This window comes from Trifolium pratense, linkage group LG5 (genome assembly GCF_020283565.1).
Source record: "Trifolium pratense cultivar HEN17-A07 linkage group LG5, ARS_RC_1.1, whole genome shotgun sequence".
Taxonomy (NCBI): domain Eukaryota; kingdom Viridiplantae; phylum Streptophyta; class Magnoliopsida; order Fabales; family Fabaceae; genus Trifolium; species Trifolium pratense.
In genome coordinates, this window is record NC_060063.1 from 57,303,224 (window position 1) to 57,330,859 (window position 27,636).

Consider the following 27,636-nt stretch of genomic DNA (forward strand, 5'->3'; position numbering starts at 1 on the left):
CATATAAGGTTGAAAATATATTGGTTGGAGGAAGTGATAAGTACATCACTTTATTATTATTATTATTATTATTATTATTATTTTCATTTTCACAACACTTATTGTTACAATTTATATGAATAATTTTTCAACATTATAACATAAAATACCACATAATACCTGTGCATCGCACGGGTGTGAGACTAGTTATATCTAATAACTTTGTCAAAACCTTACTACCTTAGTAATGAAGTCATCCACGTGGCAGCATCTTAAAGGTCCTAACAAAATTCGAAAAACATAAAAATTCAAAATAACAACCAACATAGTATATATCAAAATACTAAATAAAATAAAATATATTAACCAATAACTCATGAATTGGGGGGGACCTGGATTTGCTACAGTCCAAGCCTACTATCATTATAAAGTTCCTAGATGTGACCCCAAACTTTCCCATTTGAATGCCAATTGTGTAAGAGTCCTTGTTGAAGATCCCTTTTCCTTCAAAGCATCAATAGCATCACCCTTCAACTTTTCCATCCTTTCTCTAATTCCCTTTCCTTCTTCACCAACCATTAAATTCTTTACAACCTTAACTATCTCTTCCCTTTCCACTATACCTTTCTCATTAACTTTAGGCCTAATAGCCACTTTCAAACCATCACTTAACAAAGCTGCATTCATCTTTTGTTCCGCAAAGAGTGGCCATGCTATTAATGGAATTCCATGTATAATACTTTCAAGTGTTGAATTCCAACCACAATGACATAAAAACCCACCAATTGAACTATGACCAAGAATTTCAACTTGTGGTGCCCAATATGGAACTACCAAACCTTTCCCTTTTGTTCTTTCCAAAAAACCATTTGGTAAATATTGGAAAAGAATATCATCCTCATATTCACTAATATCAAGATCATCAATAACACCAAATTTATTTGGTGGCCTTAAAACCCACAAAAAATTTTGACCACTTAATTCCAATCCAAAAGCAAGCTCAATTATTTGCTCATTAGAAAGTGTACCACCACTTCCGAATGAAACATACAAAATTGATTTATTTTCTTGTTTGTCCAAAAATTTCAAATATTCAAAATCACTTCCCTTATCATATGACACATTTTGCACAAAAGGTCCAATTGGATAAATAGAAGGGATTCCTTCACACTCTTTTTGTTGCAAGGCTTTTATGGTCATTTCTTCAAGAGCAAGAAAGCTATTAACCAATATACCATCAGCCAAATAAAATCTATCATTACCTTCAAGAAAAACCTTGTACGCTTCGCCGGATCGATCTTGCATAGGATCAGGGAGATCGGTACTGTGAATCGGTATGCAACCGGGAATCTCTAATGGTTCTAATAGGTCTTTGTACTCGGAAGAAATTGTTTTGTCTAGATTTGAAGAATGCAAGCATAGTGATAGTAACATGGTTGTGGATGGAAAATATGAATAGGCCAAAATATTGAGTTTCTTGGCCAATTGTAACACTTGAGTTATTAAACCATCAGAAACAACCGCGACAAGTTTTGAACTAGAATGTAATGTGTTCAATGCATCGTCAATCGCAGGAATCGAACGGTATATAGTAGCTTGAACTTTGAGTGCAGGGTGAATATCTTTTGGTAAGTCTTGTAAATTTATTGGTGGAAGGAACATGTAGTTTATGTTTGTTGGAAGAGTTTCAAAGAGGGTTTTGACATTGTTACAAATTGAAGAACCAAATGTTGGGTTGATGCATGTGACATGAATGTTTTGGTTTAGATTAACCAATGTTTTGGTGAATTCAAGAATTGAGCGTAGGTGACTGTATACAGGAACTGTAACCAAAGCTATGTGAGTCTTGGTCTCCATTTGATCACTCAATATTCAACATTGTTATGGAAATATTGATGAAAATTTAAAGGGATAAATTAAATTTAGGAGTTATTATGTATAATAATAACTTTCTTTTGAATTAAAACCTCTCTTTTGGTTTGAAACCTGTTTTACTTGAATTCATCATATTTAACTTCATATACAAAATTGAAGCGTTTCAATGTATAAAGAATTGAAACTTGTCTTAGATTGAAACCTCTAACTCTTTGAATCAAGACAGTTTTGGAATCTCATCTTAAATCTCTAAAGCTTGATTCCTAATTAGCCATTAATTAAATTACGTACGGTGAAGTACTCTACGGTTTAATTTTATTTTTTTTACAACTCTACGAGTTTAATTTAATAGTATATATTTTAAAATGAATTACTGGAGTCGGACCATATTAACATATTGTGCTATGATTAGTGAAATTTAATTTAAATATATCATGAAGCTAAGTTCGAGTCATGTGGTTGAGATGGTTGGGATTGTTTCCCAGAATATCATTGACCCAAGTTCGACTTCTGCCGTATTTTCAATATCATGAAGCTTAAAAATCCTCCTATTTTTTTTGTAAAAAAAAAAAATCCTCCTATTTTTATGTAGGATTTTTCAAAATTATCCCTAAATAATTTGAATGTATTTATGCGTGTAAAATCAGTTCGGTCCCTTAAAGACATATCCGTTAATTAGTTTGTTCATCGAAAAAATAAAAGGAAAGAACCAAACTGATTAACGTAAATATCTTTAAGTGACCTATTCGAATCTATTTTTTTTTAAAAGATGAATGTGAAACAAAAAATATCTTTACTAATTAAGCCAATTAATTAATAGAGTACTCTATAGTCCAGGTGTTTGTTTACAAAAATGAAAAAAACACATCGTGATTACTTAAAATAAAAGACGACAGAAAGAAACAAACCAGTTTAATATTACCAGTTCTCTCTCTGAAAATAATTCAGAAGAAAAAATGGATTCAACATCAAAAAACCAAACTCCAGAATACTACCAAAACGTCGTCGTAATGAGACACGGCGATCGCATCGACAACTTCGATCCTTTATGGATAGCCACTGCACCTCGACCGTGGGACCCACCTCTCATCAAAGAGGGTCGGGTTCGGGCTTTCTCTACGGGTCGCAAGTTTCGTAATCTTTTCGGATATCCACTTCATCGTATTTTCGTCTCACCTTTCCTCCGCTGCGTTCAGACGGCAGCTGAAGCCGTTATTGCTCTCTCCGCCGTTGATGATAACCCCGACGCACTCACCGGTGACTCTGTTACTATCGATCCTTCCAAACTCAAGGTTACTCAAATTACCTTCCTTTATATATTTTATTTATTTATTTATTTATTTATGTGCCTAGAAAAAAAATCTTGTTTTTATATTGAATGCTTAATTAGGATTATTTGTATAATAAGGTATTGTTAATTAGAATATGATTGATGGACACTGTAAAAACTCTATCAATTATATCCTTTAATCATTTGATGATTAGGATTGATTTGCTAGTGAATGTGTATATGAGTTATATCTAAAAAGAGATCGCTGACTTTGACTAAAAATAAAGAGATCATGCACAAAAGGCCCGTTTGCATTGCCTTATTTTTGACCTTATGCCAAACCATTTATCCAAATAAATAAGCTTTTATGTATTATTATAGGTTTTTTAAGGTAGTTTATGACAAAACAACTTATAAAGATACAATTTTTGTTAGTGAAAACTTATCAATTAGCATAAAAGTTTATTTATTTGCATAAGCTAAAAAATAAGTCAAATCCAAACGGGCCCAAAGTCATCATTGTTTTTCAAAATTGAATTGTGTCATTTTCTTTCCAATAGGATAGTAAAAGCTTGCTATTCAAGATATAGAGAGGATTCAAATGTAACTTGTTTAAAATAGTAATTGCAATGGGACGATGACACAATTGAAATTCAGTTTTGAATTACCTTTGATTATCATAGGTGGTTCTTGCGGTGAAAGCACCGACTCTTGTTGCATTGTATTCTAGTCATCTTCTCTCTAAATAACAGTTATTATTTTTTTCACATGGCAATCACCAATAGTTTGATTGATTTGCTTCAAATAGATTTTTCAGTTATGTCGCTGCACCCAATGATAATGCCTGATTTCTCTATATTTGATGTTTGAAGTCTTCAATTCAACCTTTAAACCTTGTCCTACTGAAGAAAAACTAAATGCACACACATTATAATTTAGAGGTTTGGTTTCATATGTTGAAAGAGAATGTAGCATTTTATTAATGTAAAGAGTAAGGTGGTATTTCATTTCCATTGTGAAATTATAACATAACATACGAATTTTGAGTACTCGGTGCATAGATAGATACATCGGCCATTAGGTTGACAATTTTCCCATTCACCTCCACAACTGCAGGTCTCTGTTGAATATGGATTATGTGAAATGATGAGCAGGATGGCAATTAAGCTTGAGGTGGCTCCTAAAGATGGAAATTGGGGTTTCGACATTTCAGAGCGTGAGGCCATGCTTCCAAAAGGTACCTTGGATAACACTGTAGAAAGGGTCTATAAAGAGGTATAATGGATTCTTGTTCATTTCGAATTGCAAATACTTTTGGAACTTGACAAATTATATATATGATGATCATTACTTTGTGGTTTGACGAACTTTTCACTTTAGTTGCCTGTGTGGGAGGAAGAGCTTTCGCGCACGAGGGCTAGATATGAGCAAATAGTTAAAGACCTTGCTGATAAATATCCTACTGAAAATTTGCTCCTTGTCACACATGGTATGTATCATATTCAATTTCTTGTCCATAAAATAGATCTGTTTGTAACACTCGAAAGACGCCTTATTTTATGTAATCCATGATTGACAACACTGCTGCAAAGTATTAAAGAGTTCGAACTCACTGGTCTTTGAAAGATTGAAAGAAAAATTCTAATTGAATTCCATCTTTTGCAGGGGAAGGAGTCGGGGTGGCTCTATCTTCATTCAGAAAGGGTGCTGTAGTATGTGAAGTTGACTATTGTGGTTATGTGGAACTCAGACGCCCGATTTTCAAGAAAGATCAGTCATTTACTGCAGGAGAATTCGAAGTGCTTACCAATGCTGGTCAAACTGGCGTAAAATATTCCGATCTAAAAGATCTTTGAGCAACGACATCAGTTAAATTTCCTATTCCCCCTTCCACACGCCAGATTCTCACTTATCACTCTACTTATTTTTACATTGGAGTCCTCCAATGTCCAGATGACTTTTCCGTTGTTCATACTTTATTGAATAGTAGAATTTTATCTGCATATTATTCTTCACTCTTATGATATTGGCCTTGATTGAATAGAAAACACAGGAGGAAAAGAAATAGAATTTGGTGGAGTTTATGTTGCTATTTTATTCAGTATTTTATTGTGAAGATACTACTTTGTTGTACATTAATAATGAAACTGTGGACATGAACCAAAGTTAGAAAATCTTATTTGAATTTATTTGTGACACTTTTCAATGGTTTTCTTGAAATCATGTATCAAAACTAATGTATGGTGACTATACATGTTTTCTCTTCAAAGTGTGGTTTAAGTTGTTGAGTTAGGTTACTCAGAGAGGTTTAAGTACTCAACATCGCGGCCCCCTTTTCCTGAGAACCAGAGGGAAAATGCCAAAATAATATCTATGTATGTTTTGCCAATTTTAAACTTGGTCAACGACACTTAGTGTAGTCTACAACACTTACCAGAACATTCATTAAGACTGAAATATAGCTGCTTAACAGTGTTTTTCTATGCACAATGTTGGAACTCAACTTTGCTTAAGCAATCTGAATTGAGTTCTATGAACTCAAAATATTTTATCAAGATCACAACAAATAATCTATTTCCCAAAAGTGTATTTAAATAATGCAAAAGCACAACGCAAACAAATTGGCCAACAAAAATAACCAGCACTATGGGCATATGCATTTGCAATGTCTATTTTTAGCTGTCTTACAAATGATATCACAATATCAATAATTCCAAATTACATTGACTAACCAGAGCTTATGTAAAAAAAAAACAATGATTAACCAAATATAAAGTGTTACAAAATAAGTAAAAATTAATGGCCACACAATTTAGAGCTTATTAGATGGACTTATAGGTGGATCAATGTTATCAAACATGTCCTCTGGAAAATCATCAAAGAAACTATCCATTTTCCCAATTCTGCAACTCCCTGATGGTTCAAAAAAAGGAACCATTCCAAATTCAGATGAATCAAATGGACCAAAAACATCAAATAAATTTTGGTCATCAATTCTTGGCATTGGAAAAGTAAGATCATTTTGGAGTTCTGGAATCTGAGGAAATGCAATTTGTTCAGTGCTTTTGTAGCTCTGATCAAAAGGAGTGAACTCTTGTTCAACGTAGTTTGTGTCGAAATTAGGCGGCTCGGATTTTATAAGATCAAGTAATGGTACCATTTTGATAACTTGATCAGAATTTTGAATGCATGGTAATGAACATGATTGAGGAGGCTTTGATGATGTTTCTCCCTCTGATGAAGAACTGAACTTATATGGAATCTGCAAGAAAAAACAGAATCCTAAAAAATATAGAATGGGAAGGAAAAAAACAAGAATAAGACAAAACTTTTTATGTTATGTTACGTTTGTTATAGATCATAAAAATAATAATTTTGACATTTAATAATTTAAATATTTTTTAAAAAACATTAAATTTTTTTGTGTTTGTTTATGTAATAAAAATAATTTCTTTTAAGAAAAAAGTTATACAAAAAATGATTATTTAGAGAAACTATTCAATACAACTTTTTATTCGAAGCACTTTTATTTTTATTTATTTTTTTGGTATACTCGAAGCAGTTTTATTTATTTTTCAAAGTTTGAAAAAAAAATTGATTTTTCCTCAGAAAAACTGTAAGAAACAAACTGTAATTACCTCTGAAGTTGGAACAGAGAGAGAAACTTTGGCTTTGTTTTTGTTTTTGTGTGACTTTGAAGTTGATGATGATGATGATATTTTGAGAAGCCTAGCCAATCTCTTTTGTCTACTGCTCCAGAAATTTTTGACATCATTGTCTGTTCTTCCTGGCAAATGGGATGCAATCTTAGCCCATTTGTTTCCAAATTGTTCCTGCAACTCTATCACAGTCCTCTCTTCATCTGTTGTAAACTTGCACCCACTTTCATACAGACAGAAACAATACCCCAAAACACAAAAATCAAATTAAAAAAAAATACGATAATTAATTAGATATATGTAAACTTATAAGCAATTAGAAAGGAAGTATAAAATATAAATTAAGAATATTAACTAATTAACCCTATCTTTGAAACATCATGAAATGTACAAATTACTGACACATACACGAACAGAGATAACATCAGACACAATATTATTCACACACTTATAAAAATATGAAAAATTGAATAATTAAATGTAATTACATGTATCGTGTTAGTGTGTGACACATGTTGGATATTAGAAATGAGTTGGTGCTATACCTTATAATGCAAAGTGTATTAAAACCATGAACCATATATCCATAAAAAATGCATACACTAACTTGTAGTAAAAGTTTGACAAAATGAGACAAAACCCATCAAAGAAATTTCTAATATAAACTTAAAAACATACAAATTTAAAGACTTGGAACAAAAGGAAGCAACCCCATGATTGTAAATTTTCATAACAAAACACCGATGCAAAATTATATTGCAACGGAATCAAGCACATACATTCTGGAACGAAGACATTTTCAGTGTTCAACACCGTCACGGCGTTAACATATATAACTACATTTAGTTATATCATTTTCTACAATTATTATTCATATTGATGATGTATTAGTGTTCGGTGTATGTGTCTATGTTTCGCAGATTGCAAGAAACAAATACTACTACTATAATGAGAAGAAATGAAAGTGAAGTAATGATGATTTGAACTTACTTTTTGAGATTTGGTCGAAGCTTATTGACCCAACGAAGACGACAAGACTTGCCAGTTCTTTGAAGAAGACCTTTGGATCGAATGGAGCTCCAATCTCTTGGACCATATTTTTTGACATGGTTAAGTAACACATCATCTTCCTCTGTTTTCCATGGACCTTTTCTTACATGTTCTTGTTCTTTTTTCCCATGCATTTTTCTTCTCCTAATTTCTATTTCTACCTATAATTAATAACACGACACACAACTACCTTAATACTCTCTGGTTTAAGTATTTTCTACTACCATGTCAAATGTTTCGCATTTTCGTTTCCCTAAATCTTTGCTACACACTATTCCATGTAAGTAGGCTTTCGCAGTTACGGCAGTTACTTCCTCTTCCCACTAAACCTTACCCACGTTGTCCACTAACTATTTTTCTTAATTATTAATTATTTTTTAAAAGGAATATAATTATTAATATAATTATAATAATTAATATAAATAAAAATTGAAGGAACCATCAAAATGAATTTGTCCAGTAAGAGTTTTGGCATATGGTCAGAGATTCAATTTCTTGCTGCTTATGTATATGAAAAAAATTCATTTGGGAGGAAGAACTCACCTTATGTGTCTCATAAGTTCCTCGACAGAGATTAGTTATCTCTAAAATCGGTGAAAACTTCGTATCAATATTAAGGTAAAAAAAAAAATTAAATTTTTTTTTTCGAACGCCAGTCATCCCACTTATTTATCTTAAAGATAAAATTTCTAGTCATTACAGTACTTTATAAAATTAAAATAAAAAATTAAAATTTGACGGGAATCATTAATATAAGTACACAACCCGTATAAGTTCTTGCCCGTTGCCAAACAAAGCCCTACTCAAATTGCAGATTATCTAACTAACTCATGAACTACAATATGCGCACTAGTACACAACCAATGTGGAATTTGACCCCAATAATAGCGGGGAAAATTTCAACTCTTCACTACAAAGAACAAAAAGAGATAAGAGACACTAGCAACCACAAATATCTCTCATTTTTTATTCAATTATTATCCTACTAATTGCAAAGAGTGTAACTACTCTTTCTTTTTTACCGGGAAATTATTTCATTAATACAAGTTTGGCGTAAAAAATCAAAAGAAGATTTTGAGTAAGTAAATTTTTTTTTTTTTAAGTAATATATATATAATGGTGAAAATTTCACCTTAGAAGATTTTGTTTTAAAAAAAATAAAAAAAAATTCACCTTATAAGATGAATAAGTGGATATAATATTGTTTGAATCCTAGTTCGTGTATATTGCATGCATCGTTCATTCGGGGACTCATTAATAAGTAATAACTTTTCTAACATGTGAAAAATGTAAATAATGAGTAACTAGTTTTTTTTTACTTTCATTATTTTCAAAAAAAAAATAAAAATGAAAGTAACTAGTTATAATTTTGCATATTCTAATAGCGGGCAAAAACATATTATATTTATTTGACATCTCAATTCTCAACTTTGTTAACACTCTAAAATGTAAGAAGAAAACTCTATAAATTTGGCGTGAAGTGTTTATGAATAAAATAATTTACTGTGAAACCTTTATTTTAGACCAAAATTTTGACACCTAAACTACTTAAAAAACAAAAATTTAACTATATTTTCAACAATTTTTTTGAATTCAAAAGTGAAAATTTTATATTAATATAATTTTTTTTTAAAAAAAATTGTATTTTAAGTTATAATTACATATAAACAAAAGGTAGACGAACAACAAGTTGCGCCGTTAATGCTTTTTAAATAGCAAAACCCAATCTTTGTAAAATTACATTTTTAGACCTAGGCGTCGCGACATTACAATGCATGACCTTTTGAACTCTTTTCAAAAGGTTTACAGCCTTTGGTGCTAGAAATCCAAAAGTGTCGAATACAAATAGTATAAAAATATGTTGATTGTTAGAGCATGCTTTCTCGTCATTAGGAAATATTGTAACCATGAGGCGGTACCTAAGGATGGCACGATACTTAACCGGGGACATATGTTGCCCTAACCTATCAATGAAAATATCGAGGAGAAAGTTTTAAGCATGTGTTGCTTTCAAATACCCTTGAGCATGTCAACAAAACAATTTTTTACAACAAAATTAGTACCTACCAAATATATTGATATTTTGACATGTAAGGTCTGTTTTTAGATCTCTAAATTACATTATAAAGAAAATGTTAAATAATACTATCGAGACACTAGTTAAATATATGACTGTAATAAATAAATTTATCTTATAAGTTGTGCATTTAATATTTAAAAAATTTTAAAAAAAAACTATATTTTCAACATTAATTTTATCTTTAGTTTTTGTTAATATTCTATTGTAGTATAGAGTAAGACTTCCATGATCATGTGACCATAATAAACACAAATTAAAAACACACTCACATAAAATTAAAATATAAAATTAATTTTTTAATTATTTATAAAATGATTAATAGAATAAATAAATTTATCAAAAAAAATAAAAAATAAAAAATTCATATTTTATTATTGTAACTAAGAGAGTTAATTATATTTGGCCACATATGACCCGACCATATAAAAATAATCATGTAGCATGACCCTAAAAAAAAAAATAACATTCCCCAATCGATAAAACCAAGAAGTATGTCTAAAGAAAAAACCAAGAAGTAAAAAACAAAATTTTAAAATGAATTTATAAATATAAAAATGAAAAATGAAGATTAAGCCCGTGAAGAGGGTAAGATATTCGAAACCAAACAAACATACCCACAGTTTTAATCCCAAAACCCATACCCTTAATCCCATTAACCCAGCTAATCCAAATCAAATCAAATCCACCCTATAAACAATTAATCATCTTTTTTAATCACTTCTTAAGAGAGAGGGATTCCTTTGTATTACGTATCCACAATCACACAAGTAGTGTGACACTTAACACTACACTCATTTCTCTATAAAAATCCACTTTTTAGATCTCTGAAAAATACATTAGATCTGTCATTGGAATCATCATCAAACATCATCATCATCATCATCAATGGATGTTTTTGATGGAAACAAATTCCTCAACACTGTTCTTCTCCTAATCACAACCTTAATCGCAGCTAAACTCATTTCATCATTCATAATACCAAAATCAAGAAAACGTTTACCCCCAATTCTTAAAGGATGGCCCATTATTGGAGGACTTCATCGTTTCCTTAAAGGTCCAATCTTTATGCTCCGTGAAGAATACCCAAAACTTGGTGGTGTTTTTACATTGAAAATCTTTCATAAAAATATTACCTTTTTGATTGGTCCTGAAGTTTCTGCACATTTTTTTAAAGCTCCTGAATCTGATCTTAGTCAACAAGAGGTTTATCAGTTTAATGTTCCTACTTTTGGTCCTGGTGTTGTTTTTGATGTTGATTATTCTGTTAGACAGGAACAGTTTAGGTTTTTTACTGAAGCTCTTAGAGTTAATAAACTCAAGAGTTATGTTAATCAGATGGTTACTGAAGCTGAGGTAATCTTTTCTTTTCTTTTGTTAATTAATTACCCTTTATTTAATTTATTGTTAATTTGTTAATAATGCATAATTGTTCTCTTTTCATTTGTGTTTGATTTTGTTAGTGCTTTAATTTGACAATTTGTTTAGTGTTATTTATGGAAAAATCAATGGTTGATGTTTGGTGTATATGCATTAACAAATCTTGAATGTGTTATCAATTTTAGTATTATGGTCTATGAAACACGGACATTGGACACGACATGAACACTGACACTAATAATAATTTTTAAAAAATGATATAATTCAATGTAATCATATGTGTCAGTATTGTGTTGGTGTCAGACACTGACGCGTGTCCGCCACCAGGACACACTTAATGTGAGGAGTGTCTGTGCGTCATAGATTATGATAATGAATAGAGGAACATTGATTTGGTTGCACCCTTGTTTGTTTTTCGTTAGAACTCACTTGTTGGCAGTGTGGTTAGTGTGCTATAGCACTACTGTATAGCAGAATTTGAACAAATTGTTATTGTTTGTTTAGTGATATGATATTTAGTACAAAATATCGTGAAATAGAGGCTATAGCAACGCTACAACATTGTTTGCGTTGCGGAATTTGAACAAACCACTATTTTCTGTGATATGCAATTGACAACACTACTAGTAGGCATAGATCCATTTATCCTTGCTGTTTTGTGTAATTTATTTGACTTTGCTCCATTTACTACCCTCCATTGTTTGTCCATTTATGAGAGATAGACACAAATGATAGATTAATGAGTCCTATTAGTCTTATTTGTGTCTATCTTACTCATAAATGGACAACAAATGGAGAATACTAAATGGAGCAAAGTCAAAGTCCTTTTTTTCTTACATGAAAGACCGCATGTTTGTGCATTCAATGATTCATTTCATTCTATTTGTTTGTTACTGGCAACACCTGATCTGTGCTTACTGCAGGATGCTCTATGTCTAGTAAACTAATCACAATTTTAATTGAAAGATTTGATTTTACGATTATAAGGGGAGGACAGTTATATATGTCGACGTCTCTTAGCAATACGAGTTAAATGTGAAGTGGTTTATGTTTGGATATGTTACAACAAAAGTGAGCTATGGTTTTAGACAATCATTTTGAATGTAAAACCACCTTTTGGAATTACAATAGTTGGCGGTCTTGCAATATCTGTGTTAATCTGTTATAGTATATGCAGTATTCTAATTGAAGTATTTTAGCTTTGGAATGATAACCAGTGAATTATAAAAACTCTGTTTAGTGGAAAATTAAGAGAATAAATATTACTGGAACTGTTCCTTTTTAAGTGTCGTTTAAATTATTATTAATAACGTCAAAAGTTACAATTCCATCAAAAGTAACAAGGTAGTTGGTGGCGATAAGTGATAACCATAAAGTGACAATTTAAAACAAATGGAGTTGGTAATAACTTTATAGTAGATGGTGGTGGTATACTTATCACAATCTCAGCAATCATGTTTCCAAGTAATGGTTATTAACCGCACACTTTTCATGGAGCTTAATTCCTAACGTAATTGAAAATCAAATTTTACACTGCAATGAATTAATTACCATTTTGATAAGCTGAAGAAGCGCTTGAATTCTATTTGGACTTGTTTGACCATGCTATATTAATGGTGTCATCAAACCTAGGACTTGATTGTTTGTTTCTTTATATTGGTAATTGTAATTTCCTCTCTTGTAACCTTCTTTGGCTGAGTTGTGTCATTTCTCAAACATGAACCAAATTTACAGGACTATTTCTCAAAATGGGGATCAAGTGGTGAAGTTGATTTGAAGTATGAGCTTGAGCATCTAATCATCTTGACAGCCAGTAGATGTTTGTTGGGGCGTGAAGTTCGTGACAAGCTCTTTGATGATGTCTCTGCATTGTTCCATGACCTCGACAATGGAATGCTTCCAATCAGTGTTCTCTTCCCATACCTGCCAATCCCAGCTCACAGGCGCCGCGACAACGCACGCAAGAAGCTTGCTGAAATCTTTGCAACCATCATATCTTCACGAAAGAGTTCCGACAAAACAGAGGACGACATGCTGCAGTGCTTCATTGACTCAAAATATAAAGATGGTCGCCCTACAACAGAATCCGAAGTCACTGGACTCCTCATTGCTGCACTTTTCGCTGGGCAGCACACCAGTTCAATCACCTCAACTTGGACCGGAGCATATCTCCTGTGTAACAAACAGTACCTTTCTGCTGCAGTGGATGAGCAGAAGAACTTGATGGAGAAGCACGGGGATAGAGTTGATCACGATGTTTTGGCTGAGATGGATGTCTTGTATAGGTGCATTAAAGAAGCCTTGAGACTCCACCCTCCATTGATTATGCTGCTTCGAAGCTCACACAGTGATTTCAGTGTCACAACAAGAGAGGGGAGAGAGTATGACATTCCCAAGGGTCATATAGTTGCTACATCTCCTGCATTTGCAAACAGGTTACCTCACATTTTCAATGACCCTGATAGGTATGATCCTGATAGGTTCGCTGTAGGGAGAGAAGAAGACAAGGCAGCAGGGGCATTCTCGTACATTTCCTTTGGAGGAGGTAGACATGGTTGCCTTGGAGAGCCATTTGCATATCTGCAGATAAAAGCAATTTGGACTCATCTTCTGAGGAACTTTGAACTGGAGCTTGTGTCACCTTTCCCTGAGATTGATTGGAATGCCATGGTTGTCGGAGTGAAAGGAAAAGTTATGGTCCGATACAAGCGGAGGGAGCTTTCTGTTAATCAATAGGACCTTGATATGTTTCAGTGTATTGCCTTGATTTCTTTTTCAAGCATTTCTTGTTAGTATTCTTTGTTCTGCATCAGTGTCCATGTTGACTGTTTATTTGACCATGGATATCAAAAATCTTGATTTTGACTTCTTGTTATTGCGAAATTGTGGGAAGTGATTTTAACTTCGTTATGTTTTAGTTAATCAGATGAATGGAATGGTTAGAGTAAATAACTTGGCTTACTTTAGAAAGCTTATCATTTATTATAACATACTTGCAAGAGTTCATGATGTAGAATCATCAAACATATGCAACAATAATTCTAGTACAGGTAAATGACTAATGTAGAAAAGTGATTCAATACATATAATTCTCAAATAACTAAAACATTAGATCAACAACACGGCGAAAGTTGAAGATTGTGAATAATAGAACAAATATCCCAACTATGGTCGAACTGCTTCTCCAAGGGTCGCGGAAGTAAACCCACCTTAATGTTCCCATAGCTCTTTTCCACTCGCTGTTGTAGTGATCATTAAGATCTTCCATAAGTTGGTAATAACATGACGAATTCGTCACAACATGTTTGCATAGACTGTTAACAAGACTCGTTAATTCCTCGTTGCTTCCCAGCTCATGCACAATGGCTTCTTTCTCAACCAGCAACTCCGCATCATCTTTGGTGTGAATAAGAGAATCAACCAGAGAAACATAATTGCAAATGTAAGGCTCATCGGGATAGTGACACTGCTCGAAAGCAATTAGGTTCCTAAGAACACATTCGGTCTTGTGGTCTACTTTTAACTGTGGAAATAGAAATCTAGCTTTGAAACACTTGAAACATGGCAAGCAACCTAAGCAAAGAAACCAACTCAGATAGGGTTTTTTCTCAAACTTTATGTCAAGTAAGCATCTATTATGAACCTTCTCAAAGCTTATACCAGCTTCATTCAACTTTGTTGCAGTCCTTAACATCAAACACTCTTTGTGAGTATCATTATACTGATTGCTTAGCTTCTTAGGAAGATAAGAACATCGAATCAAATCAGTGAAATGAAGTGATTTCTCCCACTTCTTCGCCTCAAACATTTTTTCTGATGATTCCTTGCGATAGGGGTAAAAACATGCAAAATACTCATGAGCAAGCATGAGAAACCAGTTATGCTTTTTGACACTGCTTGGAACAACTTTGTCATATAGTTTTTCCAAGACATAGATTGGAAGCTGATTCTCGAGAAGCAATAAGTCGCGTTGAATACTTTTGCTTAAACAAAGTTGAGTCACTATATAATCATCTTTGTGTTCCCATTTTTTAGTCTCTCTTAGAAACAACTCCAGGATGAACACAGCATCCAACAGTATCATCTCAACAAATTGTTCATTACTGATATCAGTGAATTTCTTTTGGTAATGGCAGCGTATATTTTGTTCTTCTTTTTCAAGAAAGGCTTTGTAGTCCATTAAATCGTTTTTTTGTTCTACGCGATTCCAAAAGAAATGAAAATACCTTTCCTTTTGTTCTTGCATTCCCTTAAGTTTTTCGTTGTTACGGTGTATAGGACCAATTGATATCAGTAGAGGTGTAAAGGATTCTTCTTTCACCTTCGAAAGAATAGTAGGAACATTGTAGATACAACATTGAGGCCAAAGGGAAGGTTCAATCTTTTCTGGAATGTTAATTATTTGTTGCATATGATATTCAGCAGATGATCCCATGATATCACCTTTTCTGTGTGGATAAATAGCTTAATTAAGCACTTATAGCATAAACGTTAACTATCATATAAAAGCCTTTGTATTAGCTATTTCTACAAACAAAAAAAAAAAATATAATATCAAGTTAGCTGTTTTCATACACACTATAAGTTGTTTTCAAAAGTTCACCCGAAAAACTTGTGAAAATAAGTTGAGAATAACTTACGGACATGTCATAAGTTATAAGTTGTTTCAACAAAGGGTGCGTCTAATTGGAAGGTTGTCAAATGTCAATGCATTTTACAAAATAAAGGGTAAATATGTCATTTAAGCATACCTCAAAATAAATTGTGTGCAGGTAAAATTTTAACTAAAAATTGTTCTCTAGCACAACAATACAGACAGATGTGTCAACTTCAATGTTCCAACATATTACCTAACTTTCACACCAATAATTAATTTTTACAGACATTTTTTCCATAAGTCATATAAAGCAAACACTAATATCCACTTTTTTTTGACTCACCATTAAAATCCAGTTCAAAAATATAATTGGTGCATACTTTCTCCATTCTAAAATATAATTAAAATTTAGTCAACAAAAATTAATATATTTAGTATAAAATTTAGACTAAATACATCAACTTTTGTTAAGCCATTTTTATTTATATTTTGGGATTGAGAATATATATGCTTCTTTCAAAATAAGATAACTGATAAAAAAACTTCAGAAAACAAAAGGTACCTTACTTTTTTCCAAAATAAAAAACTTTGAATATATACAAAGAATGCCCTCATTTTCATGTGCAGACATAAAGTGCTCATACCAGCCACAAAATGTGCTTTGCTACTTTGGCTAAATGCTTTTTTTTTTTTTTTAATTCAATATCGAATCCAATATCTACTAATTTGGGAGATTAATCCCACCGTCTACTAAGGGAAAGGCCATTAAAATCATAGCATAGCTCAATCTTGTATGGACTAATCCAATACAGAAAGAGACACCGATAGGATTCGAACCAAAAACTTAGAGTTAAACATACTTCTAGATCTCAAGCCTACACAACCACCAGACAAACTCCTAGAGGTTTGGCCAAAGGTATTCTTGGTTTGGATATATAAAATTAAATTGTTAAATACAAAATTCTATAAACATAAAGCAGAACTAAAGCACATCAAGACTAAAAAGATTCCACTATTTAAAGTAACCAATGACAATTTAAATACAAGAAAAACCAAAATGAAAAAACAGAACACAAGAATGGAAAGGGTAAGCTAGACAAGATTTTTTCTAAAAGCATAACATGATTTTAGAGTGAAGTCTAGTGACTAAAAAAATAGTGGCTTAAATAACAACAAAAAGTGATAAGCATTGTTAAGCACTGCAAGAATCAACCAAAGACTAATATATCATATTAATTTTAGAATTATAGAATATATGTAAAGTGAACATTGAATGAACCTGAAAATATATGCTCCTCCAACAAACTTCTGAGTTCCAAGCTTCTGGCTCTCAAAGTTCAAAACTCTCTCCCTTAGTTAGTCCTTAAACTTTATGGCTATGCTTTATAGAAGTAGTCGTAGATAGTAAGTGAAATGAAACATAGAAAAGTCAAAGAAACTAAATGATAAGACACAACATATTATCATTGCACAATGTAATGTGTTAACTATAGTACTATACCTTGCAATAATGTAAAATTAAAGCATTTTTATATAAAAAAATCAAAATTTGATCTAAAAATCGACTAATTCAAGGATAAATCTCATTGTTAGCAGCTCTATATAAATTGACCAAACATAAATAAACTGATTAAACATAATCTTAAGTCTCGGTGTTATTTACTATATTTGTACATATATATGAAGCAAGGACTATGAAGCAATAAATAAAAGGACGTACAAAATAATGTGATGAAATTAATAACCTGCATGAATAGCCCAACTACCATGATGCTTTCCAAACTTACACCATTGTGTATAAGTGATACCGACAGAATTACCACCAGTAATCTCTAAGCTTTTCAAGTAATTTTATTAAAATAATTGGTGAAAATTAAAATTAAGTTGAGATATTTTTAATCTAAAAATAGTGTAGTAAAATATTCATAGAATAACCAACATGTGACATAAATCATAAATGTTGACTCCATTAATCATTTGGTTATAAGTTTAATTTCTAGTCGGTGCATATGGAAAAACATTTGTAGAGATATGTAACCTTTTAAAATGAAACTCAGTTACTTTGAAAAATTTAATCACCATAGTTAAACATTTTCAACCTAACTGTGAGACATAACTCTGGTAATGGCGATATTGTTAGGTTAAATATCTTCACCGGGTTCGAATCCATATTCTCGCAGTAATTTTTTTTATCACTTTATAGTTTATTCAACTCCGATCCGTAAATTCAAAATTAAGATTTATGAATTTTTTTTTATGGAAATGAGGGTCTAAGCCCAAAAAGATGTTTGAACTTTGACAACAATACCTTAAGAAATTTCACGACTTAGGCTATATGATTCAACTACGAGACTAATCTTTGAATTTGTAGTGAGTATTAATTTTCTTTATATTCATAATTTATCTACCTTTAGAAATCTTTTTTTTTTTTTGTTAGAGTCCTGTTTTCATCTCTCCCAATTTCAACATCCATCCATGTTGCTTCAATAGTGCAAAATAATCAAACATACTAAAAATATCTGTTTGAAAGAAAATAGTTTTTTTTTTTAAAAATAACTTTTAAAGTGTATTGTTTTTTTTTGTTAAAATTGTTTTAATAAAGAATTGTCTTATAAAATCTTCAAATAAGTATTTCATTATTTTGTTATAATTATTTTTTTGAATCATAAAATTTTAAAAAATATATAAACAAGAAGCTATTTTAAATAGAGTTTTATAAAAATTATTTTCGAGCGATATCTTTTTTTGAAAAATGTGATTTTTATTAAGTTAAAATTAGTATTATAAATATTTAAGTTAATAAATGTTAAAAGCACTCTTTTAATTTATAAAATAATAAATTTAAAATAAATTTTATTATTTATAATTAAGTTATCATAAAAATTATTTTTAAAAATACAAAAAAAAAATCACTTTATTTAAGTAATGCCAGTTGACTACTTAAAAAAAATTAATTATGGTCACAAAAACTATATACTGTAGTTTGAAAATAGCTAGTAGTTGAATTGCATGATGATGCCTTGTTGTGCATATATCCCTAGCCTTATTCATAAACAAATGTCTACTTTTTAAATCCATTGAATAAGTAATGTATCATATTTATATAGACATTTAATAAATCTGAAAAATGAATTTTTGCTTATAATTAAAGTCAAAGTACTAGCTAATCTTCATGCATATGTATAAGATGGATGTTGTTGAGCAGTCTGCATATTGATTGCGATTTTTTTGCTGTTGATGAGAAGGGTTTGAAGTTTGAAATATGAATTGAACATATGTTTACATCCGAATTTAATATTGGTTGGTCCGCTGAACATATAGGTTAAACGAGTTATGATTAACCGATTTGCTTGCTATTTTGTTAATTCACTTTTTTAGTACTCTTATATATTTTATTTACTTTTTGAATAATTAAGTTTATATCTAGCAACAAAAAAAAAATAAAAGAGTTTGATAATTTATTCAATTTTCCATATTTTTTAGATTTTTTGAGGAAGATGATTCAAACACTTGATTTTTGTTTTATTTAGTTAGCAGGGATATCACATTAGTTAGTCACTTGTTCACCCTAGGTTATCATCATTTCCTTTGAAAAGTAATTATTTCTTGATTGGTAAGCAACACATCATTTTTGCGAATTATTACTACTTTTTTAGCTACTCTTCCTTAATAGGCGACTCATGCTTTGCCGAGAAATACTAAAGGAGAAAGGGACCGGTCATATCATCCTTTAGAGGCAGTAGGAAAGTATTTTGTTTTATGTAATAATTTGAAAGAAAATCGATTAGTTTCAATTTAATTTTTTTTAGGTCAAATAGTCTAGTGCCAACTTAAAACTTCAACTCACTTTCTTACTTTTAATCGGGTAATGAAATGTCACAATATTGAGTAGTGCATCATGTGAAGTGTGCATTAATGCAAAAAGACGCTTGTTTTATTTTATTTGCATACGTGTTACATCGGGTAATAGAAACTGACTTAATAAAGTTATAAATAATTTCAAAAATATCACCGCATATTTTGTTAAGTCAGGTGACAATGTTGACCGACTTAAGAATTTTTCTAAAAAGATATTTTTGTACGGCTTTGTCTAACTTGCACCACTTATATTTTTATAACGAATACGAATTTTAGAAAATTCACCGTTTGATTGAAAATTTATATTGGTTAGATCATCCATATATAATTTTTTGAAAATAATTTGATATGTTATTGAGACCCATCAAGATTAACGGTATTTAATAAAAATCCATAAAACGTTAATTTTTATGAGTCTCAATAACATATCAAATGATTTTCAATTTTTTTTAAAAAAATTATGTATGATCTATATGATATAAACTTTCAATTCAACGGTAAATTTTGCATAATTCATATTCGATTATAATAGTATTTATAACTTCTGCACAGAAAGTCTTTCACCATATAGCCATTTTTGTACCGGAGTAGTGGAAAAATTAAAAGAGTGTTTTGCTGTAGGACACCAAAAAAAGAAAAATCATTACTGCAGCACTTTATATCCTAATTTTGAGAGAGCGAGAGCAAGCAATGAGTACTGTCGTGTTGAATGAGATTTGACCAAAGTCATTAAACTTTTTTTATTTTCTTTTGTCAAATGGGCTAGCAATTAGAGCTGCACATTTAAAATATAGAGTTAAAATTTCCTAATTCAAATCTCAACTATACTAATTAAAATATAGATTACCAGACCATTAAAATTCATTATTAAATCCATTTAAGCATTTCTGATCCATATTAGAGTCTTCAAAATAGTTTGATTAAAATTTAGAACAATGTTGAGGTTTGTTATAATTCATCTAACTTAAAATTATATTCTCTCATGTACGTACGAGTATAATTTACAACTAAAATAAAATGTAATCTATTATCCTTTAAATTTTATTTTTATCTATTTTTTCCATATATTTCTCATATTTGATAAATGGTAAGTAAGACAAATTCTAATATGGATTACTTCTTCAAGTAGTTTACTGTGGACAAATGATCAATACTATTATAACGAATACGAGTTTCACAAAATTTATCGTTGGATTCAAAGTTTATATCATATTAATCATCCATACAAAAAATTAAAAATTGAAAATCATTTCATACATTATTAAAACTCATTAAAATAATTCATTGTTCATCCAACGTGTTTCTTGCTCACCCTATCTCACATCATCACATTGTCATTTTCTATAGAAAAGCAATTATTTCTCACGACATAACGACATTTTCAGAATTATTTCTAACTTTTTTCGCTGTACCTTTTTTTTTTCTCAATTAATAGAAAAAGGTATGGCTACATTTTCTTCTTTTTGTAGATATTTTGTTTACCTTAATTTTCTAAGGTGAAACAAATTACATCATCATATATATTGACAGGAATGGAATCATACCACCTACATTTCATTTCAATATTGTACTCTCCCTCTTTCATATAATATACTAGTAATTGTTTATAGGGTTAAATGACCCCCGGAAAATAAGCAAATTTTCGTTTACTCCCTGTGTAGATTTTTTTTCTGTTTACCCCCTGCAAAACATAGATTCCCTCATTTTGCCCCCTGGATGTACAGCAGGACATGTGACTATGCACATATGCTGACGTGGCTTGTACACGTGGGAAAAAAATCATTTATATTTTTTAAAAAAATTCTACGTCAGATAATATATTATTTTAAAAAAAAAACAAATTTTTTCCTAAAATAAAAAAAAAAACAAATTTTTTCCTAAAATTAAAAAAAAACGAATTTTTTTATTTTGTACCAAAAATAAAGATTTACTCCAAGACTTACTCCCAAATAACGGTGGAAGCAAACGATTTTCGACGAAGCTTGAACCATGAAGAAGTAAAGTAAAGTTATGCAGAAAAAAGTAAAGTTTTGTTTTTAAAAAAATAAAGATTCTATTTTTTTTTAATTAAAAAAATTTTAAAATAAATCTTTAAAATTTTTAATTTAAAAATAAATTTTATTTGGGAGTAAATCTTTATTTTTGGTGCAAAATAAAAACATTCGTTTTTTTTTTATTTTAGGAAAAAAAATTAAAATTTATGCAGAAAAAAGTAAAGTTTTGTTTTTAAAAAATAAAGATTCTATTTTTTTTTAATTAAAAAAGATTTAAAAATAAATCTTTAAAATTTTCAATTTAAAAATAAATTTTATTTGGGAGTAAATCTTTATTTTTGGTGCAAAATAAAAAAAATACGTTTTTTTTTTATTTTAGGAATTTTTTTAAAAATATAATATATTATCTGACGTGGAATTTTTTTAAAAAATATAAATGATTTTTTTCCACCTGTACAAGCCACGTCAACATATGTGCACAGTGACATGTCCTTCTGTACATCCAGGGGGCAAAATGAGGGAATCAATATTTTGCAGGGGGTAAATGATCATTTACCCTTGTTTATATTTATAAAAAAAAAAATTCTCAAAATAACTATCATCATTTTCACTTTTTAATGTCATGTTAATTTATTTTTTTTAAATTATACCTCTAATTAATATCATGTGCATTATTTTTTTAACTTTTGTAAATGATGGTTGTGCCAAAAAATTTATTTTTATTTAATGGGGTAAGGCAAGCGTCGTCAGTCCTCCTAACTAAAGAAAATCCTAGGTAATAAGTGAGATATCACCCAAATACGGCGCTTAAGTTCGGGGTGATATCGAACGATAAGGGGAGCGGGCGGGTTTGGGCGACCCGTAGAATCGAGTACTTAATTACTTATAGTAAAATAATAATAGTCTACTGGATTTTTTTCAAGGAAAAATATTGTATAATAATGATGTCGAATCCGCGAGTCGGGAGACTCTGAATTATGCCGAAGAAAAGCTGAACGAACGTCGTGTGGTTACATCTTACCCAAAAGGTTCCACAACATGTCTTTCGAACTGTCTATTACCTGGAAATTGATCAAAAACATACGGAAAAAGCCACCGAGACGTTTCCGTCTGGACAAAACAGATTCGCATTTCCCAGTCGAAAAAATGGGTTCCTTTTTCGTCGTGCATTTTTCATTCATTATTTTACGGTGCAATAGTTAATGAGACTAATTAGATAAAATTATTATTCTATTTTCCTCAATTATATATAGCCTCTCGTTAATACGTGTGAAATGATTAAATATGATAATTTTTATAAGACTCAGATAGTATTATTTAAAGTTAATACCTTTGCAAACAATTTTTTTACTCGGGAAATTTTACAAAAGTACTATTTATTAATGATATGAAAAAGAAAAAGAAAAAGAAATAAATAAAAAAAAAAGTATAATATAAAAGATAATATTAATAATTCACTAATTGATACCGTAAAACGAATTAGAACGATTTTTTTTCTCTAAACTTCTTATAATTCAATATATTAATGAATGTATACACTTCATAATTAAGGAGATGATACACATTCCATTATATAGTGCCAAAAAGATTACAAAATTTAAAACTTACATTACATTACATTACATTACATATATGATGACACATTGATACGTACTGTTTATTCATTAATCCATAGATGCATTAAACAAGCTACACATAACACACACACACAAATCTAATTATGATATAATCCAAACTATGAAGTACATATTTTCAACTTTCTAGTAGAAGAGAATTTTTGCAAGACGAACAAAGTTGAATGCAGTGTAAACAAGAAATGCAAGCCCAACCAAAGTAGAACTTGATCTCCAAGCATCTCTAAAATAAACCAACCACAATGCAGCCATAGTACGGTTCCAAATATTTTGATAATGTTTATTAAGCTCATTAATAATCTCATAGTAACATGTTGAATTCACCACAACATGTTTACAAAGACCATTAACAAGCATTGCCACTTCTTTATCACTTCCCATTTCATGCACAATCACTTCTTTCTCAACCAAAAAATCAACATCAACTTGTGTATGTATAAGAGAATCAAGAAGTGAAACATAATTGCATATATAAGGTTGTTCTTGATATTGACATTGTTCGAGCGCAATTAGGTTCCGTAAAACGCATTCTGTTGTGTGGTCAACCTTCAACTGTGGAATTCTGAGACGTGCTTTGAAATTATTCAAACATGAAAATGAAGGTAAACAACCTAAGCAGAGAAAATAACTTAGAAATGGTTTTTTCTCAAATGTTATATCAAGTAATCTTCCCTTGACAACTTTCTCGAAACTCACACCGGAGTCCATTAACTTTGTTACCGTTCTTGGTAAATTATCAGCCCTACCACTTTTTCTTAAATCAGGGTGAAGGTAAAAAAACCTTATCAAATCGGTGAAATGCTTAGGACCACTACTAACATCACCAAAATAATATTTCTTAGTTTTGTGCGAAGACGATTTTTGAGTATCATAGAATGCAAAATACTCAAGTGCAAGATCAAGAAAACTTTTATGTTTTTTAACCTCTTCAGGGACAACAGTTTCGTAGAGATTCATCAACACGAAAAAAGGTATTTGATTTTCCAACAAAATCAAATCCCTTGTGATGCTTTTACACAACCAATCTTGTGTGAGAATGTAATCATCACTATGTTTCCCTCGAAACGACTTGGATTCGACATATTCATGTTCATGTTTCGATTTATCTGATTTCCATGAACCGTTTCTTAACAAAAGTTCCATGATGAAAACAGCATCCAACAAAATTGTATCCACAAACTTCTCTTTGCTGATGATGTCATATGGAAATTTCTTCGCATAAGAGTTTCTTATATTTTGTTCTTCGTTTTCGAGATAGGTTTTGTAATTCTTGATCGTTGATTGTTGACTGGATTGCAAAAGACGCTCGAAAAAGAAATGGAAGTACCTTAACTTGTGTTGTTGCATTGATTGAAGTTCTTCTTTGCCAAGGTGAATTGGACCAATTGAGATTAATTGAGGAGTGTAAGCTTCTTGTTTCACTTTTCGAAGATTGGGAGGAACTTCATAGATGCTACACTCTGCTAAGCTTAATTTTTCTAAGACTTTAATGTCGATTGTGTGTTTCACCATCTCATATTCAGTTTCCGATAGAGTAACAGCAGAAGAAATATTATCTGGTGCCATAATATTATTTTTCCTATGACATTTTTCGTAAGTAAAAATTAGAGCGCAAAAACATCGACATGTAATAGACATATGAAACTATTTTAGCATCTTATATATACACAAATCACTTTAATAGATGTATCATATTATAGCTGAATATTTGTGAACCAATTGGGTAAATCCAATTAATATCCTATTATCCAACGCGTATTTTTTTCATAATCGTTGAAGTTTGGGATGATTCTAATTAGATTAAAGAGCGATAGAAAATAATTTTTCACATGTTGTCATGCTTCTACATTTTGTCTACTTCCCTATTGAAAACCGTGACCTATTCACATATTTTAAGTAAGAAATTAAATTGGATCTTTTACTGTCATTTCTGTTTTATTCTTGTTGTTCTTCATCTACTGACTGATAGTAAAAGAAATAACTTTAAAGAAAGAAAAAAAAAAGAAGATGAATGGACGATTTAGTAGCACAGACAACAGGAGAGGATGAGCTATAGAGGATCTAGATCTTTTAAGTAATACTGCCTACAAGCGAGCCTCTAACAAAAAACCAAACAAGGGTATGACTAAATATGTGACTTAAGCATATTTCAAAATATATTTTATGCAGGTTAAATTTTAATTGAAAATTATTAAAACTTGTTTCATTAGCACACTTTACATTTAACAATACAGATATGTCAACTTTTCAATGTTCCAACAGATTACCTAACTTTTATGTAAAAAAAACAAAAAACAGATTACCTAACTTTCTCACCAATAATTAAATTTTACAGACATATTTTTCAAAAGTCATGTAAAGCAAACATTAATATTTTTTTTTTAAATTAAAGGTATCCTCCGCGCGCAATTGCAGAGACTAATCCCCTCAAGGTAACTGAAATCCATTTAAGAGGGACCAAATAGTTAAGGGACTCAAGTATCTACCACTTTTGCCACACTATGTTGGTAATATTTTTTTTTTTTACTCACCATTAAAATCCAGTTAAGAAAATATAATTGGTGTATACTTTTTCTGTTCTATTAGGTGTAAAATTTAGACCAAATATATTAACTTTTTGTTAAGCTGTTTTATTTATATTTTGAGATAGAGAATATATACTTCTTTCAAAATAAGATAACTGATAAATGACTTCAGAAAACAAAAGGTCCCTTGCTTTTTTCCAAAAAAAGAAATCTTTGAATATATACAAAGGATGCCCTCATCTTCATGTGCAGACATAAAAGTGCTCATACCAGCCACAAAATGTTCTTTGCCACTTTGGCTAAATGCATTTTTTAAATTAAATATTCAGTCCAATATCTACTAATATGGGAGACTAATCACACTGTCCTCTAACAAAATGGCCAATTAAAGTCATAGCATAGTTCAATCCTATATGGATTAATCGAACCCGAAAAGAGACACCGACATGATTCGAACTACAAATTTAGAGTTGAACATACTTCTAGATCTCAAGCTTATACAACCATACAAACTCCTAAAGGTTTGCGTAAAGGTAGAACTAAAGCACATCAAGACTAAAACGAATCCACTATGTAAGGTAACCAATGACAATTTAAATACAAACAAAAACCAAAATGAATAAATGGAAAGGGTAAGCTAGACAAATTTTTTTTCTAAAAGCATAAAATGATTTTACAGTGAAGTCTAGTGACTCAAAAAATAGTGGCTTAAATAACGACAAAAAGTGATAAGCATTGTTAACCACTGCAAGAATCAAACATAGATTAACATATATAATAGAATATGTAAGTGAACATTGAATGAACCTGAAAATAAGTTCCTCCAACAACTTCAGAGTTCCAAGCTTTTGGCTCTCAAAGTTCAAAACTCTCTCCCTTAGTTAGTCCTTAAACTTTAGGGATATGCTTTATAGAAGTAGTAGTAGTTAGTAAGTGAAACTTAGAAAAGTCAAAGAAACTAAAGAGTAATGTTAAAACACAAAGCATATTATTAGGAATTCTTGCAAAATGTAATGCATTAACTATGCCTTGCAATATTGTAAAATTAAAGTAGTTTTTTTTTTTTAATAAAAAACTCGGTATCCGATCTAAAGATCAACTAATTCAGGGATAAATCTCGGTGTTAGCATAACTCAATTGAAGTCGGAGTAAAGCTCTATATAATTTGACCTAACATAGAAGTTGTTAGCATTTGTGAGATTCCAACATGACTCTAGTATTTGTAAATTGAAGTAGTAGTTTAGCTATAAAAGAAAATATTAATTTTTTATTTAAGGCTTAATTAATAAAATAGTCCCTTAAAGATATTTTTAGTTTCACATTGGTCTCTTAAAGAAAAAAAGGTCCGAATAGGTCCCTTAAAGAAGAAAAAAAGTCCCAATAGGTCCCTTAAAGACATCTCCGTTAATCAGTTTGGTCCCTTAAAGACATCTCCTTTAATCAGTTTGGTCCTCGAAAAAATGGACGGAAAGGACCAAACTGATTAACGGAAATGTCTTTAAGGGACCTATTCGGACTTTTTTTCTTTAAGGGACCTATTCAGTCATTTTTTTCTTTAAGGGACCAATGTGAAACCAAAAATATCTTTAAGGAACCATTTTACTAATTAAGCCTTTATTTAATAATATATATATTTTTTTTTTGAATGCCATACTTTATCAATAATTAAACTGATCATTAAACATAATTTTAAGTCTCGGTGTTATAGTACTATGAAGCAATAAATAAATGGACGTAC

At 30.7% G+C, this 27,636-nt stretch overlaps 6 protein-coding genes across 7 annotated transcripts; 2 read left to right on the forward strand and 4 right to left on the reverse strand.

Moving 5' to 3' along the window:
- Positions 1 to 402: 402 nt before the first annotated feature.
- LOC123886973 (hydroquinone glucosyltransferase-like) lies at positions 403 to 1,878 on the reverse strand. Its single transcript, XM_045936234.1, has one exon. It carries the CDS (start codon positions 1,834 to 1,836, stop codon positions 403 to 405), a length of 1,434 nt encoding a protein of 477 aa, XP_045792190.1. The 5' UTR covers positions 1,837 to 1,878.
- An 804-nt stretch (positions 1,879 to 2,682) lies between these two features.
- On the forward strand, positions 2,683 to 5,309 carry LOC123887005. The gene is made up of 4 exons (XM_045936271.1): positions 2,683 to 3,146; positions 4,241 to 4,399; positions 4,505 to 4,613; positions 4,790 to 5,309. The coding sequence occupies exons 1-4, from the start codon at positions 2,811 to 2,813 to the stop codon at positions 4,978 to 4,980; spliced, it is 795 nt and encodes a 264-aa protein (XP_045792227.1). The 5' UTR covers positions 2,683 to 2,810; the 3' UTR covers positions 4,981 to 5,309.
- A 624-nt stretch (positions 5,310 to 5,933) lies between these two features.
- On the reverse strand, positions 5,934 to 7,967 carry LOC123883040 (transcription factor DUO1). The gene is made up of 3 exons (XM_045931735.1): positions 7,774 to 7,967; positions 6,763 to 7,006; positions 5,934 to 6,386 (listed from the first exon to the last, which is right to left on the reverse strand). Exons 1-3 carry the CDS (start codon positions 7,965 to 7,967, stop codon positions 5,937 to 5,939), a joined length of 888 nt encoding a protein of 295 aa, XP_045787691.1. The 3' UTR covers positions 5,934 to 5,936.
- A 2,460-nt stretch (positions 7,968 to 10,427) lies between these two features.
- Positions 10,428 to 14,158, forward strand: LOC123883389 (sterol 14-demethylase). Its single transcript, XM_045932173.1, has 2 exons — positions 10,428 to 11,266; positions 13,025 to 14,158. The coding sequence occupies exons 1-2, from the start codon at positions 10,799 to 10,801 to the stop codon at positions 14,024 to 14,026; spliced, it is 1,470 nt and encodes a 489-aa protein (XP_045788129.1). The 5' UTR covers positions 10,428 to 10,798; the 3' UTR covers positions 14,027 to 14,158.
- Positions 14,159 to 14,252: 94 nt separating this feature from the next.
- LOC123883390 (UPF0481 protein At3g47200-like) lies at positions 14,253 to 17,347 on the reverse strand. 2 transcript variants are annotated; one of them, XM_045932175.1, is made up of 2 exons: positions 17,167 to 17,347; positions 14,253 to 15,817 (listed from the first exon to the last, which is right to left on the reverse strand). In XM_045932175.1, exon 2 carries the CDS (start codon positions 15,723 to 15,725, stop codon positions 14,391 to 14,393), a length of 1,335 nt encoding a protein of 444 aa, XP_045788131.1. In that variant the 5' UTR covers positions 15,726 to 15,817; positions 17,167 to 17,347; the 3' UTR covers positions 14,253 to 14,390. The 2 variants fall into 2 exon arrangements, with proteins under 2 accessions (XP_045788131.1, XP_045788130.1); XM_045932174.1 differs by having other exon boundaries at positions 14,253 to 15,738; positions 17,167 to 17,341.
- Positions 17,348 to 23,278: 5,931 nt separating this feature from the next.
- On the reverse strand, positions 23,279 to 26,879 carry LOC123885676 (UPF0481 protein At3g47200-like). The gene is made up of 2 exons (XM_045934977.1): positions 26,706 to 26,879; positions 23,279 to 24,952 (listed from the first exon to the last, which is right to left on the reverse strand). Exon 2 carries the CDS (start codon positions 24,937 to 24,939, stop codon positions 23,500 to 23,502), a length of 1,440 nt encoding a protein of 479 aa, XP_045790933.1. The 5' UTR covers positions 24,940 to 24,952; positions 26,706 to 26,879; the 3' UTR covers positions 23,279 to 23,499.
- Between the last annotated feature and the right edge of the window lie 757 nt (positions 26,880 to 27,636).

Bases quoted from the DNA above. Each gene is read 5' to 3' on its own strand.
- LOC123886973 (XM_045936234.1), bottom strand. From the start codon at position 1,836: ATGGAGACCAAGACTCACATAGCTTTGGTTACAGTTCCTGTATACAGT.
- LOC123887005 (XM_045936271.1), top strand. From the start codon at position 2,811: ATGGATTCAACATCAAAAAACCAAACTCCAGAATACTACCAAAACGTC. The intron at 3,147-4,240 runs GTTACTCAAATT...CCACAACTGCAG, and splicing joins TCGATCCTTCCAAACTCAAG to GTCTCTGTTGAATATGGATT. The intron at 4,614-4,789 runs GTATGTATCATA...CATCTTTTGCAG, and splicing joins TTTGCTCCTTGTCACACATG to GGGAAGGAGTCGGGGTGGCT.
- LOC123883040 (XM_045931735.1), bottom strand. From the start codon at position 7,967: ATGCATGGGAAAAAAGAACAAGAACATGTAAGAAAAGGTCCATGGAAA. The intron at 7,007-7,773 runs GTAAGTTCAAAT...TCTGTATGAAAG, and splicing joins CTTCGACCAAATCTCAAAAA to TGGGTGCAAGTTTACAACAG. The intron at 6,387-6,762 runs GTAATTACAGTT...TTTTTCTTGCAG, and splicing joins TCTCTGTTCCAACTTCAGAG to ATTCCATATAAGTTCAGTTC.
- LOC123883389 (XM_045932173.1), top strand. From the start codon at position 10,799: ATGGATGTTTTTGATGGAAACAAATTCCTCAACACTGTTCTTCTCCTA. The intron at 11,267-13,024 runs GTAATCTTTTCT...CCAAATTTACAG, and splicing joins AGATGGTTACTGAAGCTGAG to GACTATTTCTCAAAATGGGG.
- LOC123883390 (XM_045932175.1), bottom strand. From the start codon at position 15,725: ATGGGATCATCTGCTGAATATCATATGCAACAAATAATTAACATTCCA.
- LOC123885676 (XM_045934977.1), bottom strand. From the start codon at position 24,939: ATGGCACCAGATAATATTTCTTCTGCTGTTACTCTATCGGAAACTGAA.